The 15,511-nt window shown below is 52.4% G+C and overlaps 1 protein-coding gene across 1 annotated transcript; it reads right to left on the bottom strand.

Annotated features, from left to right (window-relative positions):
* Positions 1 to 8,850: 8,850 nt before the first annotated feature.
* On the bottom strand, positions 8,851 to 14,414 carry SERPINE1 (serpin family E member 1). Its single transcript, XM_032327233.1, has 9 exons — positions 14,256 to 14,414; positions 13,359 to 13,624; positions 12,587 to 12,820; positions 11,904 to 12,098; positions 11,193 to 11,391; positions 10,156 to 10,256; positions 9,952 to 10,038; positions 9,303 to 9,386; positions 8,851 to 8,955 (listed from the first exon to the last, which is right to left on the bottom strand). The coding sequence occupies exons 2-9, from the start codon at positions 13,621 to 13,623 to the stop codon at positions 8,918 to 8,920; spliced, it is 1,203 nt and encodes a 400-aa protein (XP_032183124.1). The 5' UTR covers position 13,624; positions 14,256 to 14,414; the 3' UTR covers positions 8,851 to 8,917.
* Positions 14,415 to 15,511: the final 1,097 nt, after the last annotated feature.

Genomic DNA, 15,511 nt, shown 5'->3' with positions numbered 1-15,511 from the left:
GTGGGGAGTCTTCTTCTCCCTCTCCCTCTGCTGTTACCCGCTGCTTGTGCTCTCTCTTTCTCTCTCTCTCTGTCAAATAAATAAATACATAAATAAAATCTTTAAAAAAAAAAAAGAAAGTTAATCTTATAGTAAAACAGGGGACAATTTGAAAGGATAAATGGAGGATTGGAGGATCATCTTTGGGAATCCAGGCACAAAGATGAAATGGAGAGGGGTAAACTGGGGAGATGCCTAGAACGGGCACATCAACTGATATGGAGAACTCATCTATTTCATAAAGAAAAAAGAGGAAGAGTCAAAGATAAGTCTGGAGGGTTAAAGGGGAGATTGACCTTCATAAGTGATGATGTTTGTATTGTCACCCTACAAACCATACTGACACCTCCCCAAGTCTGTCCTCTTCTGGTTGTAGGCGGTGGTTCCTGGGGTGGTTGGAGGGGTGGCCTGAAGTCTTTCCTCTCTGTGAGTTTATGCTCTGTATTTATCCCTGTTGTGATGCCCTCTGCACACATTTAAAAAAAACACATTTTTTTTATTTGAGAGAGAGAGAGAGAGGAGGAGGAGCAACAGAGGGAGAGGGACAAGCAAACTCTATGCTGAGCGCAGACCCCAAGGTGGGCCTCGATCCCATGACCCTGAGATCATGACCAGAGCCAAAATCAAGAGTTGGATGCTTAACCAACTGAGCCACCCAGGTGCCTCCACACCCATTTTTTGCACATTCTTTGAGTAGTCCATAGTTCCCCAGTGATGTTATTTGTAGCCATCTTTGATTTTTGTTTGTTTATTTTTAGGTTATTTATTTATTTATTTATTTATTTTATTTGACACAGAGAGAGAGATCACAAGTAGGCAGAGGCAGGCAGAGAGAGAGAGGGAAGCAGGCTTCCTGCTGAGCAGAGCCCGATGTGGGCCTGATCCCGGGACCCTGAGACCATGACCTGAGCAGAAGGCAGAGGCTCAACCCACTGAGCCACCCAGGCACTCCAACTTGCTTGTTTTTTTAACTGAGCAGCTTGGACCTTACCATGTACTGTTCCTAAGAGTCTGGACAGTCAGAATACCTTCTGTGGTAGATGTTGGCCATTCTCTTTTGCCTTCCAGGCTCTAAGCCCACTCCGAAGGTTTAGGAATCCCACCTTAGAGTCTAGGGGGACACAGAACAACCTCCCAGTGGCATGTGTGGCAGTGTACAGAAGCGTGGGAAGCTTCCTGACATTCGCTTTTGCAGCCTTCTTTGGGACCACACCCTTGGCATGCCCATTGGATTCGGCCAGTCCACACATCTGCCCAGACTATGGACTGGGAAGGAATGAGGTGATGGAGGGGAGGTAAGACTCTGGCAGAGGGACAGAGGATCGAAACTTAGGGCGCCAGTGCAGTGGCACCAATGACCGTGTCCTGTGCCCAGTGATGGTCAGGGCACGGGCACCGGTGTGATTTGGGGGGCGCTGTCTGTAGCTCGAGATCTCTCTCTGGTTCTCTGGCTCTCCCGACCATTCCCTGAGGTCCCCAGTTTCCTTTGGTGCTCCCCTTAGCTAGAGTTGGTTTCCATTCCTGGGAACTAAGGACTCTGGTAACCTTGTTAAGCATGCCATATTGTCCACTGGCTGCACCTGTAAGCCACCTTCTGTCTCCCACCGGACTGGAAGCTCCCTCAAGGATGGAATCTTACTCATCTCTTCTTTCTTCCCGGCATCCTCCCGCATAAGACTTGTGGACTGGCATCCATTATGATTGGTACCCAATGGTCCTCAAATCCAGATGTTTCCATCTTCTGATCCAACATATGCTACAATCTCATTTTGTATATGGTGGTAGCATGTCCAATATAGTGGTTACTTCTTTTGCTGTTTCTACTGTGCCCAGCACGATGCCTGACAGCAGCAGATACCCAACATTGGTTGAACGGGATCCTCCATTCAAAAATTCCATTGTTGGGGTGCCTGGGTGGCTCAGTTGGTTGAACATCTGCCTTCGGCTCAGGTTATGATCCCAGACTCTTGGGATCGAGCCCCACTTTAGGCTTCCTTCACCAGGAAGCCTGCTTCTCCTTGTCCCTCTATAGCTTCCCCTGCTTGTGCTCTCTTGCTCTCTCTCTCTCAAATAAATAAATAAAATTTTAAAAAAGATTTTCTTTATTTATTTGACAGACAGATCACAAGTTGGCAGAGAGGCAGGCGGGGCGGGGGGGGAAGCAGGCTCCCTCCTGAGCAGAGAGCCCGATGCAGGGCCCGATCCCAGGACCCTGGGATCATGACCTGAGCTGAAGGCAGAGGCTTTAACCCACTGAGCCACCCAGGTGCCCCAATAAAAAATTTTTTTTAAAAAGAAAATTCCATCGTCATCTCTGACATCATCAAGCTTCACTGATGTCCTTCCTTTGCATTCCTCTGAAGGTGGGAACTTTTGGTTTCCCATCTTTTGGCTTCCCATCCTGGTCAATGTCACAACCTTTTTGTAGTCTTGCAGACTATAATCCTGTGACATGAAGGATAACAAGAAAGCATGGTTGTGGGGCGCCTGGGTGGCTCAGTGGATTAAAGCCACTGCCTTCGGCTCGGGTCATGATCCCAGGGTCCTGGGATCCAGCCCCGCATCGGGCTCTCTGCTCAGCGGGGAGCCTGCTTCCCTTCCTCTCTCTCTGCCTGTCTCTCTGCTTACTTGTGATCTCTGTCTGTCAAATAAATAAATAAAATCTTTAAAAAAAAGAAGAAGAAGAAGAAGAAGAAAGCATGGTTGTTTCAAAAGACAGAGGCCAGACTTGCCTGACTAGATCAGGAGAAGGTGTTTCAAAGAGGGGGAGAGTTGGCTGGCTGGGTTATCAGAGGAGAGAGGCAGCAGTCTGAAGGCCAGCCTGGTGACTTGGGACTTCCTCCTCAGGTGTGTGCCTTGAACGTGACTTGATAACACTGTTCCTTTGTCATTTCGTTCACGCTGTTTTCTGAAATGCACCATTCCTGCCCCGCAGACCCAAGCCCACCTTATCCCTCCTGTAAGTTTCCATCCTGTAAGTTTCCATCCGGCGCCCACTCCTGGTGCGGTTTATCCTCTGATGTAGGCCCCGGCGATCATTTTGACAGTGTTCCCTTCAACCATCTTTGGCAGGGACTTACGTAGCATTCCAGCTTTTTGGTGTCTACTCTTCTGGGGTAAGATAGGAAGAAAGGTCACTTATGCTTTTTTAAAAGGGCTTCACAATATCCAGTATCAAGTTAAGCTTTTGAATAAATACTTGTTAAATCGTACGGAGTTCAAACTTGGCCAGATTTGGGCAGAAGCTACAGCTGCTTTGCTTCAAGAAGAAGAGCTTCCACTGGAGTCAAAGCGACATCTGGTGGCTGGGGAGTAAAGGAAACGGCTCTGTGGCGGTAGGACAGGGGTGTGCAGGTTGAAGGCCAAGGTGTAAGGGCATGCTGGTGGCCGGGAGACCTGTGTTCACAAATGCCACTGAGAGGGACAGCACAGTTGTAACAAAGAGCACAGAGACATCTGGGCTGTTATGTAATCATAGTAATAATAATAATAATAATAGTAATAATAATAATAACAATGACAAGTTTCTCCACCCCACTGCCTGGTTTCCTCATCTCGACATAAGCATTTGCTACTATTACAACGAAACTTACTTGAGGAACCACCTAAAAAAAAAAAAAAAAAAAAAAAAAGAGTGGCTTGGAAAACAGATGGTGTCTCCTTGACAAGTTTCATTCTGATGGAATATTTTTACCATGGAGGGATTTACAGAATGAGTCATACTCATTGCCCACACGTGGGCAGATAAATAATTCCACTGTGTGAGGTTTATAAGAAATGTGCAGTAATGATGGCTGGAAGCAGATCTTGTGGGCTTTTCATTTCTAAAGAGAGAGAGGAAGAGAGATGTGGAGGGGTGGAGGAGGGGGGCCCCGGGTGAAGCCAGGCAGGGGCGGGCAGGCTTTGTACTGTGAGGGCCGCATCATCATCTCTGTCCCCAAAATATCTGAGAAAAGCAGAGGGCACAGTTAAATAGGGCACCTCCCGGAGCAAACTCTTTCTGCGGGGGTGAGGCCTTCTGATGAACCCTTCTCTTCTGAGACTTCTCAGCAGGGATGGATGGGTTTTTTGAACTGTACCCTGTCAAACCAGGCTAACTTGCTCTGCTTTTTGAGATGCTCTCGGTTTCTGAGCAAAGCTGTTACCGATGGGTAAATCCTCCGCAATCAGGCCAGTGCATGGAATCGGTCTTATTTTCAGGAGGTAAGGACAGAAGGTCTGTCTGGGTCCCTGTACCCTTGCATTCTTGGGCCATTACCGACAGGACTCCAGCTCCCCGCTACAGCCCCAAAGGGAAGGAAGTATGCTTGCAGGAAAAGGAGTACTTTAGCACCAGTTTAAGTTCTGGCTACAGATCTCAGTGATCTCATGAACTGGACCAGGCCACGTCTAGCTTGGGCATCTCTGGTCTGAGCCAGTTAGAAGCAGGCCAAGGGGCCTCTATGGCTCCCTTTCTCTAGTTCTGTGATGAGTTTCTGGTCCATCTTGGTCCCACAGAGCTTGCCAGAGAATTGGAAAGGAAAGAAGGAGCACTCCGTGGGGTTGAGAGCATCTTTCGGAAGCTAAAAGTAGCTCCAGCGGGCTTCCTTTCCTTTCCCCATCCTTCCCTCCATCTTCCTTCCTTCCTTCCCTCCTTCCAAAATGTACATTTTAATTCCAGTATAGTTAATCCATTGGCTTTCTAAGGAGAGAGGAAGACCAGGCTTGATTGGGCTTTGGGGCCCCTCATACTCTAGGGACCCTTGAGGAGAAGAGAAAGCCTGAAAAAAAGAAAAGATGAATCCAAAGACAAGAATCTGGGGTGCCTGGCTGGCTCAGTGGTTAAAGCCTCTGCCTTCAGTTCAGATCATGATCACGGGGTCCTGGGATTGAGCCCCGCATCCAGCTCTCTGCTCAGCGGGGAGCCTGCTTCCCCCCCCTCTCTGCCTGCTTCTTGCCTACTTGTGATCTCTGTCAAATAAATAAATAAAACCTTAAAAAAACAAAACAAAAAACCAAAGACAAGAATCCATAAGGAGAAGGTGCCAAACAACCACATCCCCTTTGAACATCTTAGAGCACCATGTTGGAGGCACCCAAGGAGGTCCCTAACTGTCCCTCTAGAGGGAAACAGGAATGATAGGGTCAGGGAGAAGCCCTTTAGCAAATGTTGAATGACTGGGGAATGAGTAGGCTGAATGAACGCCCTTTCTGGATTAACATCATAATCTAAACTCGCTCCAAGGAAGTCTAACACAATTTAGAGAAAATTATAATGTGAAGGTTCCTTTAGTTCAAGGCCTGAAATCTATCTTTATTCACACCAGTGGGCTTATTTAGCAAAGTTGTGAAGGCTTATTTAAGCTTGAGAAGAAGTAAGATTCTAACCAGGCAGAATGATCACTTTTGACTGTCTGTGCCTTTTGAGAACGTTTGTATTACCAGAGTCACATGACTGCAGGGTTGAGAGGTTCTTGAAAGATCCTTAGTCCCGCTGCTAGGAAACTATCCTATGGACACATGAACACACGTGCACTGGGATGCATGTGCATCGCAGCCTTGCTGGTAACAAAAATAAGAATAAAACCGTGGAACCACCAAAATCCATCAATGGGGGTTTAGGAATTGAAGTGCGTCCATATGTGCAACTGGTAAAGGGGATGAGGGACAGGTGTGTGGGCTGTATCATTGGGTAAATAAAGCAAGTTTCCAAACACTGTGTGTGTGTGTGTGTGTGTGTAATGATCTCATTTGTGTGAAAGAGAAGAATATTTTAAATATGCTTATAAATGCTTAGCGCAGTTCTAAAAGAACACCGAAGAAACTGGGGGCCAATTAAGTTCCTATTTTTACCTTTCAAACTGAGTGTCTTCCTATGAGCTTGTGTTTGATATCCCTTACAAAAGTCACCTGACATCTAAAATTAAATTTCGACTAAAACGTACGTTTTAAAAAGTATACCCTGTCTGCAGAAGCTAGCGCCACCAGGAGGTCATCCTGGCTGTCCTTAAACCCCTCCCAGTGATGGAGAACTTACTGCCTATTAACTGTTAGAAGGCATTTTGAACAAGCCCGCAGGTGGTAATCAGTTCCTATTAAGACAAGACCTAGGGGGGCGCCTGGGTGGCTCAATGGGTTAAAGCCTCTGCCTTCAGCTCAGGTCATGATCTCAGGGTCCTGGGGCCTGCTTTCTGCTCAGCAGGGAGCCTACTTCCTCCCTCTCTCTCTGCCTGCCTCTCTGCTTGCTTGTGATCTCTGCCTGTCAAATAAACTCTAAAAAATCTTAAAAAAAAAAAAGACAAGACCTAGGGACTGGCTCAGTCTGAACCCACTCTCGGTCATGAGTTCATGAGTTTGAGTCCCACGCTGGGCACAGAGATTCCTTAAATAAAAATTAAAAAGAGAGAGAGAGAGAGAGAGAAGACCTAGGTTTCCAGGGGGCTGATCTATCACGCCTGTCTTTCCGGTTCTGGAGCTGGACAGCATACAATTCCGGCAGCTAGTTCTTGGTATTTTTTTTCAGCTTAAAAGATTATTTTTTTGAAGATATGAACAGAAACTAATTGGGGGAGGTACGTCCCCTGGCAAGAGCCTTCAAGAGACTAGAGGAACAGAATAAAAGACTTTCCAGGATGTCGTTTTAAGGAGGATATTAAGAGTCTATATCACAAAAGAGCCTTGTTTCCAGAGGAACCCGATCTGTACATGGGGATGGTACACTCAGAGCTAAAGAGCACGCGTGAATACAAGCACTGTTACACGGCTGGGAAAAGAAATCTTGCTAAGTGGCAGGTAGAGAGTAATGGTCTGGACCAGATCACCCGTGGGGAGCGCCAGGTCAAGGAACCGGGCTTGGTCTGGGTTTTGAGAAGTGGGGAGTGGGGTGGGTGCAGGGGTGAGGGCTTTTGGCAGGGAAGGGAATGGCATGAACCGAGATGGGAACCCCCAGGGACAGTGCGCAGGAGCAGGTGTTGGGGGGACCCCTCTTTCCTTTTAGAGGGTGACGCCCAGGGGGAGGATTATGCCCTACACAACATGGCCTGTGCGCCTTCTTGCAGAGGCCCGGTGGTCAGCCCCGTGGACTTGCCCAGGGCAGGTCTTTGTGCCTTGAGCTTGTGGGCATACGTTTCATAAAGATCCCCTTTACTGGAGAAGTCTGTGGACTGATGGGATTCTGATTTTCTACTGCGTGAAACGTGGGAAGTAAAGACAGGGACTCTTTTGGAATATTTTAATTAACTTATTTTATTATTTTTAAAAAATATTTTGCTTGTTTATATATCAAAAGTGAAAAAGCATATGATTCAACACAACTTCAAGAATGTTGGACCCCACACTTGGGTATCCTTATGGGGACTGTGTGTAGCTGTCACTGTCCAGTGCATTAAGAGAAACAAACAAACAAAGAACAAAGATTTTTCACTGAAGAGGGATGAGGGGGTTGGGGGGGAGGCGGTTAGGGTCCTGTTTGGGTTACATTCACTCATTCAACATCTATGTGCAATTCTTCAACAAACTGGGTCTTCATACCATGCCCCCTAGCTCGTTGGCTTTCAGAAAGATTATCTAGCGAGGGTAGTTAAGTCCGAGCTCGTGGTCTCTCTCATTCTCCTCTCTCTCTCTCAATCTCTCTCCCCCTCTCTCACGTGTCCACTGCTCGCACACAGCAGCCGGAAATGACACATCGAAGTGAGTCACCAATGCGGCTGTGAATCACCCTGTAATTGGGGAAAGTTCTGTCCTGTTAGGTCGTGCAGCCCCTTGCTCTCCTGTTCCTAAATATATTGGAAAATTTTGAAAGCACGCTGTCCTCGCTGTAGTCTCTCTGACCCACCACATCCTTTTGGTCCCTAAAGTTAGATCATCTTGGCGGGGGGTCTTCGCCATGGAGTGGAAGGGCCAGGACGGGAGAGGAACCACGGGGCTCAGGAAGCCACAAGGGGGCAGTGTGGGCCCCACCACGCTTGCCGCCCACAGGGGCAGCTAGTCAAGGGGCCAGACTCCTGAGAGGCAAGACACAAACCACCAGGGAACATGACAAGCAAATACATAGACTACGTTTTTCTTGAGAGTCCTCTTTCTCTCTCACAAGCACACAAGGGCAAGGATGTGATTAAATACCCAAGCACACTCCTGGCATCCCACCCTCCCCACCGGGAGATTAGAGCCAAGAACCAGGCACGCATCTCACTTCTCTTCCTCCATTCCTGCAAAATAAAGTTAGTGGGAAGCAGAAACCTGCTCCTATGAGTAAACAAGTCACCTACACTCCAAAATAATATATGCACACTGTTTCTGGGGAGGGCGACGGCCAGGTCAGGGCGGGTCTCCGCCCGGGGCCGCGAGACCCTCCGATCTGGGGCAGCGCAGACCTCGAACAGAAAGGGTGCCTCTCCCACTGGCCTTCTTTGGCCCGCCGCCAGCCTCCTCAGCAGTGGCAGACAGTGCAAGAGTGACAGCTACGTGCCTGGAACACAAATCGTTTCCACCAAGCACACAAAAGCTCCCGCAAGCCTTGGGGTGCCATCCTGCCGGGGTCTCGGCGGGGTCCAGGTCTGCAGACCCGGATGGGCAGAGCAGCTGTGCCAGTGGTTGTCTGAGGTTTACAGTCTGGTGTGGAGACCCAGCGGTGCTTCGGAGGTCTCTCCGGGGGGCTCCACCGTGGAGTTTTACTGAAAGGTCCTCTTCGCCATTCCTGGGAGAGGCTGAGGTCTGGGATGCAGATTCGAAAGATTTACCTTTTTTTGTTTTTGTTTTGTTTTGTTTTTTCCTAAAGGGCAAATGCCTTCTTTTTCTCCAGAAAAATTAATGAAAATATATATATATTTTTTCCTTTAGAGTTCCTTCTTCTTGGATGTGTCTCCAGTTCTGTCCCAGATGAGGGCTGCTGTTCTCGCGGTCAGGGTTCCATCACTTGGCCCATGAAAAGGACCGTTCCTGAGGATGGAAATGCGTGGGAGATGAGAACAGGAAGAAAAGGCACAGCTCACGCAGCCCCATGTTTATGGATGAACCGAGATGTGAGAACGTGAGTGAGCTGTTAGGAGTCACAGCTGCTGTTGTGACTAAGCTAGGGCTGGGGTCCTGGCACGGTGCTCTGTTGGTGACAGAGCATTGTCCCTGAGTGGAGGAGATGAACCAGAGCTCTGGATTCTTTGTCTGGAGTCCTCCCGGGGTAGGGGGGAGTGTCTACACCTGTCTAGACTGGTGCCTGAGGCAAGAAGATGGGGCGGGGGTGGGGGGCCCCGGGGAGAGGGCAGGGGAGCATCGCGGCCTCGGCTCACCTGTGGGGTTGTGCCGCACCACGAAGAGGAAGGGTCTGTCCATGATGATCTCCTCGGGGGCCATTCGGGCTGAGACGATGATGGCTAAGAGAGAAGGAACAAGGTTCTAGAACAGAGGGACTGGGCACTGGCACCTGGACTGATCAGCAGGGATGCCCGGACACCGGCCTTCTGGTGGTAGCCCTTGGGGGGGTGTCTAGGAAGCTTGGCTGTGAGCCTTAACAGTTGAGGGAAATCCTCAGAGGCCTGGTGGCTTCCAGGAGTTTCGCCGAGACCTGTCAGCTCCTCACAAACAGCCATTTATGTAAGCCTTTGTAGAGCGTCTTGGTGAGCAAGTTCCTTAAGCTGACCAGCCACTGGGAGAAGAAGCCAGGCTTCCTTTGCGGGGTGGGGGGATGTGCTTTTCACCTTCAGGGGACCTCCGGAGCCGTCGGGTGAGGGACTGGGCTCCGAGGCCAAGTGGGCCCACTTTCTAGGCTGAGAAACTCTGTTGGGGTCGGGGCGATGCCCTTGGCATCAGGGCGAGGAGGGGGTGCCACTCCGTGAGGGGAGCCTGGTAGAGCAGGGCCACGGGGTTCATGCCAGATGTAGGCCCCTCCTGGAAGCCTTGGGCGGAGAGCCCGCCCGGCCTCACCTGAGCCCGACTCACCTGTAGAGGAGGAGGCCACCGTGCCGCTCTCATTCACCTCCATCTTCACTTCCTGCAGCGCCTGGGACACGTACAGGGCCTCTTGGTCTGAAACCCAAGCGCATCCCAGGGCAGATCAGCTGGGGTTCTCAGAGACACGCCCCCTCTGTCCCCTTGGGGCCCCCCAGTCTGCCGGCGGAAGAAAGCAGAAGGAAAATCTCCTACCTGAAAGACTGGAGAAGTCCGCCTGGTTTGGCCTGAACATGTCCGTCATCCCCAAGTTCTCCAGGGGTCCCCGGAGGTTGACTTCGCTCTCCAGGGAGAACCTGGACACAGGAGCAGGAAACATCTCAGGCTCGGGCCTCCCCTTGTAGCTTCTCCCAGTCCCTGCCAGTGTAGCCCCCTCCGGGCCTGGCTGGCGGCCCAACAGGATGGGGACAGATGTGGAAGTGGAGGGGCGCTGGCCTTCTCAAACCTGTGTGGAAGGTCTAACAGAAACGAACATTGTCCGCCTTCTCCCCGCCGCCCCCGCCTCCTCTGCCGGAACCTGGTCTGCAGCCTGTGTTCCGGGGAGCTCATTCTGAAGAGGACTCCAGCTCTGGGTTCCCCTTGCTTCCCATCAGGGCTCTCATTCCCTCCGGGTTTCACTTCACAGGGATGGGGGTGGGGGCGGGGCAAGAGCATTCAAACCAGCGAAATTCTCCCCTTTCCCCAAGCCTGGCATTCCAGCATCTGGAAATTTGGGGTCAGCGCAGTGGGAGGCTTCCCTATAATTCCGGAGTGACCCAGCCTCGGCTTTCTCCGCCTTCTGTGCTTCTGCAGAAGGATTTTTAAAATCTCCTTTGTTGGAAGCCAGCTAGAAGCCGCTCGGGCTCCTTTTGTCTCCATTGTTTGGATGTTGACTTGAGCCGAGGGGGGTGGGAAAGGGTCTTTCAAAGGCCGGTCTGGCTCCCCACCTCCGCCATTTCTCTTCGGCTGGCTTTGACCCGGTATGCTGAGGGTGGCCAGGGTGGGGGCACGGTCTAGAAAGACTCCCCGCCGCCCTCCAGTGGAAACGGGAGGAGGGCGGAGGAGCGGAATCTTAATCAAACCCAGGCCCGAGTGTTTCCCATCAGCGTCCCACACATGTCCCTGCCCTGCAAATGTCACATCTGGGAAACTGGAGGTGGGCCTTGCAGGGAGCCCTGGGGGAAGGGAGGGGGCAGATAGAGGGGGTTTGGGGGAGGGATTGGCAAGGGTGGTGAGAGCCAGGGGTGACTTACTTGGGCAGAACCAGGAGGCGGAGCCGTCTGGTCATATTCCCTTTCCACTGGCTGATGAGCTGGGCATCCAGGATGTTGGTGAGGGCAGAAAGAGGCACGTCTTTTTCATAGGGAGCAGCAATGAACATGCTGAGCGTGTCTCCGTGATAGGGCAGTTCCAGGATGTCGTAATAATGGCCGTCGGGGGTAGAAAACTCGGCTGCGAAGACACCGGATTGGCGCACTGCTGATGGCTTCTGCTTTTGTTGGTCCTCACCCAGCACTGGGTTTTCAACGAGTTTGGTCTCCTCTGCCCTTTCTGGAAGCCAGCCTTCTCCCCGGGCTTGGGAGGCTCCCCCAGTCAAAGCTTACACCCAACCACCAATTCATCTGCATTCTTTTCTCCTTCAACTCAACGTCCACCTGTACAGGCCTTCCCCCTGCAGGCTTTGTGAGCCCCCCTTTGTAATCATACTAGAAACACTCGACTGGAGACAGAGGTCGGGTGGTCATATGTGAGCTGGAAGGACTTTCTGGATGTCCACTTTGTCATGCATGAGCTAAAGCTACATTTGGCTGCTCCAGCTAAACAGCTCCTGCTTGAGGAGTCTTTGGCAAAGCTGGGCTATATCCGGGACTTTCTCCTCCCTGGGAGGACATCCCCCCCCCCCCCCCCCGCGGGGGATGAGGTATAGTCATGCTGGGACTTTTGGAAGAAGGTCTTGAACTTACTGTAGTTGAACTTGTTGGTCTGAGCCATCATGGGCACGGAGACGGTGCTGCCATCAGATTTGTGGAAGAGGCGGTGGTGGGTGCCCGACTTGGGGAAAGGGGTCTTCCACTGGCCGTTGAAGTAGAGCACATTCACCAGCATCAGACGCGTCAGCTGGTCCACAGTCCCTCTGCCCAGCAGGTTGCCAATCATGCCTGCGAGAAAGCCAGGTGAGCGGTGACGGGGTCAGATAGGTTTCAGTGCTCTTAGCAGGCTTCCCTCAGTCCTCAGATTGGATGTGTGTCTTTGAGGCAGACTGGGGGTGTAAGTGAGTGGGGCTAGCTGTGTTCAACCTGTTCTGTCTTCCTAGGGATCTCGGGAGAGCTTCCCGCGCAGCACGCACTCTGCTGCCGGGACCCCGCCTGGGGTGAGACTCAGAGAGAGTCTGCCCTAACTTTGGCTCTTCCCTTGCTTTGCTCCCTAAGCTGTAGTCCGGGAGAGCTGTGTTCTTGTTCATCTCACAGCCCTTTTGAGCACCCTTAGAGATAGCCCACGGGAGGGCCTACTTATGAAAACAGAGATGCTCTGATCCCTAGAGCGCCTGACCCGTCTACGGAGAGGAGCACGCTGGCAAGGAGACCCTGGGGTGCTGGGGGTTTGTTTCCTCTGCGGGCCCTCGGGCCTCCTGTCCCTGCCGGCTCACCTTTTGTGTGTCGCTTCACCCAGTCGTTGATGATGAACCTGGCTCTCTCCACCTCTGAGAAGTCCACCTGCTTGACTGTGGTTCGGAACAGCCTGAAGAAGTAGGGCATGAAGCCGTGAACCAGCTTCAGATCCCGCTGGACGAAGATGGCGTCCGCCGTGCTGATTTCGTCCTTGTTCCGCGGCCCCATGAGCTCCTTGTACAGCCGGCGGAGGGCAGGTGCCATGCCCTTCTCTGTGCGCGGACAGGACAGAGAGGACATGTTAGCTTATGTTAAGCCAAGGGCGCCCCTTTGGGCCAACTTCCCCCACGAGAGAGGCCCAATCCTGCCGGTCTGAATGGGGCTCTTCTGCTTCCTGGGGACCTCTGGACGGAGCTGCCCTTCCGAATCTTAACCTCTTCTTCATCTCCCTCTTTTCCTCAAAAAATCTCAGGTCCCCACCCTTTTGTGGGTTCGTTTATTTTTCTCTCCTTTTAAGTCATGAACGCTACTTTTTTTTTCTTATCGGCACAATAGCGATGAGAAACATTTCACCCGCAGAATTCGATGGAACCCTCACGGCAGCTCTGTGTGGGAGATAATTTTATTGTCCCTATTCTGCAGATGAGGAAACAGGTCCACGGGGGATGAAGGTGTGCAGGGAAGGTGGGACACAGGAGGTGACTTGGCTCAGCCGGGGCTGGCCTTCCCCCTGCTTCTGGTTGGTGATGCCCCTGTCCCAAGAAGACAGGGTGAGCCCCCGCCCACCCCGCGCTCTGCCCCATCTCTCACCATCAATCTGGAACCGCATGGCCTCTTGGATCTGCTGCCGGGTCTCTCCTGCTGTGGTCAGCTGCAACATGGCCAGGACAGAGGCCACCCCATAGGGGGAAAAAACCATGTTGCGGTCCTTGGAGGCCTGTGCCACCTGCTTAAACACTTTCACTCCGAAGTCTGTGGCCAGTTCCGCCGCCCGAGTCTCATGGAGGTAGGAGGCCGATGCTTCACCAAAGACAAGGGCCAGGCCCAGGGCAAGGCAGACTGTAGACATCTGCATCCTAGAGCAAGCGGAAAAGAATCTGGTGAGGCGAGAGTTCTGGAAGAGGCGTGGGTGGGGCGGGGAGACGGGCCCCCCTGCCAAGGGCCAGGCTCCCTGTGTTTGCCGTGGGCGGGTGATGCGTGAACACAAGGAAGAGACCCTGAGGGCCCCGATTCTGAGCCTTTCCCCTCTGTCTCAGCCCCACGGAGCCCTAGGTGCGGTTCTACCTGGGGGACTCCAGCAGCCCCCTAGCAGCGCCCTGCAGTGTCTCTCCCTTTGGAGGGGCGGGGAGGGCAGAAGGCTAAATTATAATACTGCCTTTGATTTCCATAATGCTTTTAGTTCTCTTCTAATGTTTTCACCACTCTTCATTCATTCAAGTTCGCAGGCATGAAAAGCCCCTTCCCAGAGGAGGGCGGGGAGTCCTAATGCAGAAGGACAGAGAATCCAGGCCCTTGTTTCCGGGCGGTGGGGCTGTGGGTCCGGCCCCGCCGCCTTACAGGCACTCAGATCTGCAGGTCTCCAGTGGAGGAAAAGAGGAAAAGCGGGGATTGTGGATGGAGGGCACGTCGTGGGAGGCGTTTCGCAGAGGAGCCTTCTTGTCCTCAATCCGAGGAAGAGACGGAGAGGTCTGGTTTTTTCTCTCTTACCTGAAGTTCTCAAAGGTGCCTTGTGATTGCTGGTCTGTCCTGCTGCTGCTGCTGCTGCTGCTGACGGTGGCGATTCTGCTGCCCCAGAGGGGGTGTGGCTCCCTTGACAGTGCTCTTGGCCCCGCAGCCAGACGCAGCTGTGTTCCTCGGCAGCCTGCTACCTCCCTTTATACCACTGTGGGCAGGAAATAGATGAACTCATCTCAGCCCCACCCACTTTCTGGATCTGGAAGTCCGGCCAGGCCCCCTCCGCACCTCCCTCTCCAGACTCGCTGAGGCATGTGTGTGCGTGCTGCTCTGTGTGTGTACGTGGGTGAGGGGGGTCGGGAACAACTGAGCAAACCCTACTGGCCTTGGCCCAAGGGCTTCCCTGGACTTGCCCCCCTCTGCCTGTGCCCTTCTCTTTGGAGATGATCTGCGAGCTTGACCCCTGGCAGGGCCAGAAGGCCCCAGATACCCTGTGTTTGCAATGAACTGCACGGGGGGAAGCGGTTTACATTCCTTCCTTTTCTTTCGGAGAAACGGGTTCCCTCCCTCCTCTTGGCCTCATCCCAGCGGCCAGAGGGCACGGAGCGTGCCCTCTGATTGTCTGGGTTATGATTGTCTAGGACAGGAGCACACAGAGGACTCCCTTCCGTTTTTTTCCCTCTTCCCTGCCGGGGGCCCGCCAGCCCGTCGATGATACACAGCTGACTCTCCCACGTCTCCAGACTCTCGAGGTGCCCCCTGGGCTCTCTTGTGTGCCAACAGCTGTGTCTGGAGGGGGTTTGAGTGTGCTGGGTGGGGTGATGGAAGGTGAGAGGGACCAGGGGTAAACGGGGTAAAGCCTTGGCAAGCAATTTGGAGCCTGGGGAGAATTACATCTTATCCTTTCTTCGAGACGCAGACACCCGCAGGGCCGGAGCGGCTAGTGAGAGAGTACATGTGTGGCCTTTTGTTTGTGGGGTGCGCCTTTAGGCCACTGGGCTTGGAGGAGGAGGAGTGACCCAACAATCCTAGAGAGGATGGGAGTTGGCCAGAGGCTGGTGTGTGGGACCGAACTCGGGCATCTGGGGGCTTAGTGGGGTCAGGCCACGTGCCCAGGCTGTTATGGGGTGGCTGGGTGGGACACGAAGCCCTTGACACTGTCTTGCTGGGTGTAGGTGGTGGGGTTCAACTGGAAGTATCCATGGAGACATCCGATAGCAGAATCACAGGAAGTTTGAGTGGGTGGAAGCATCGGGGTATTTGTGTTGGATTTTTTCAGTAAGCAGATG

The sequence above is a fragment of the Mustela erminea genome, chromosome 20, assembly GCF_009829155.1.
Source record: "Mustela erminea isolate mMusErm1 chromosome 20, mMusErm1.Pri, whole genome shotgun sequence".
NCBI classification, from domain to species: domain Eukaryota; kingdom Metazoa; phylum Chordata; class Mammalia; order Carnivora; family Mustelidae; genus Mustela; species Mustela erminea.
The sequence above is the reverse complement of the archived record's forward strand: the minus strand, read 5'-3'. Positions and strand labels throughout refer to the sequence as shown.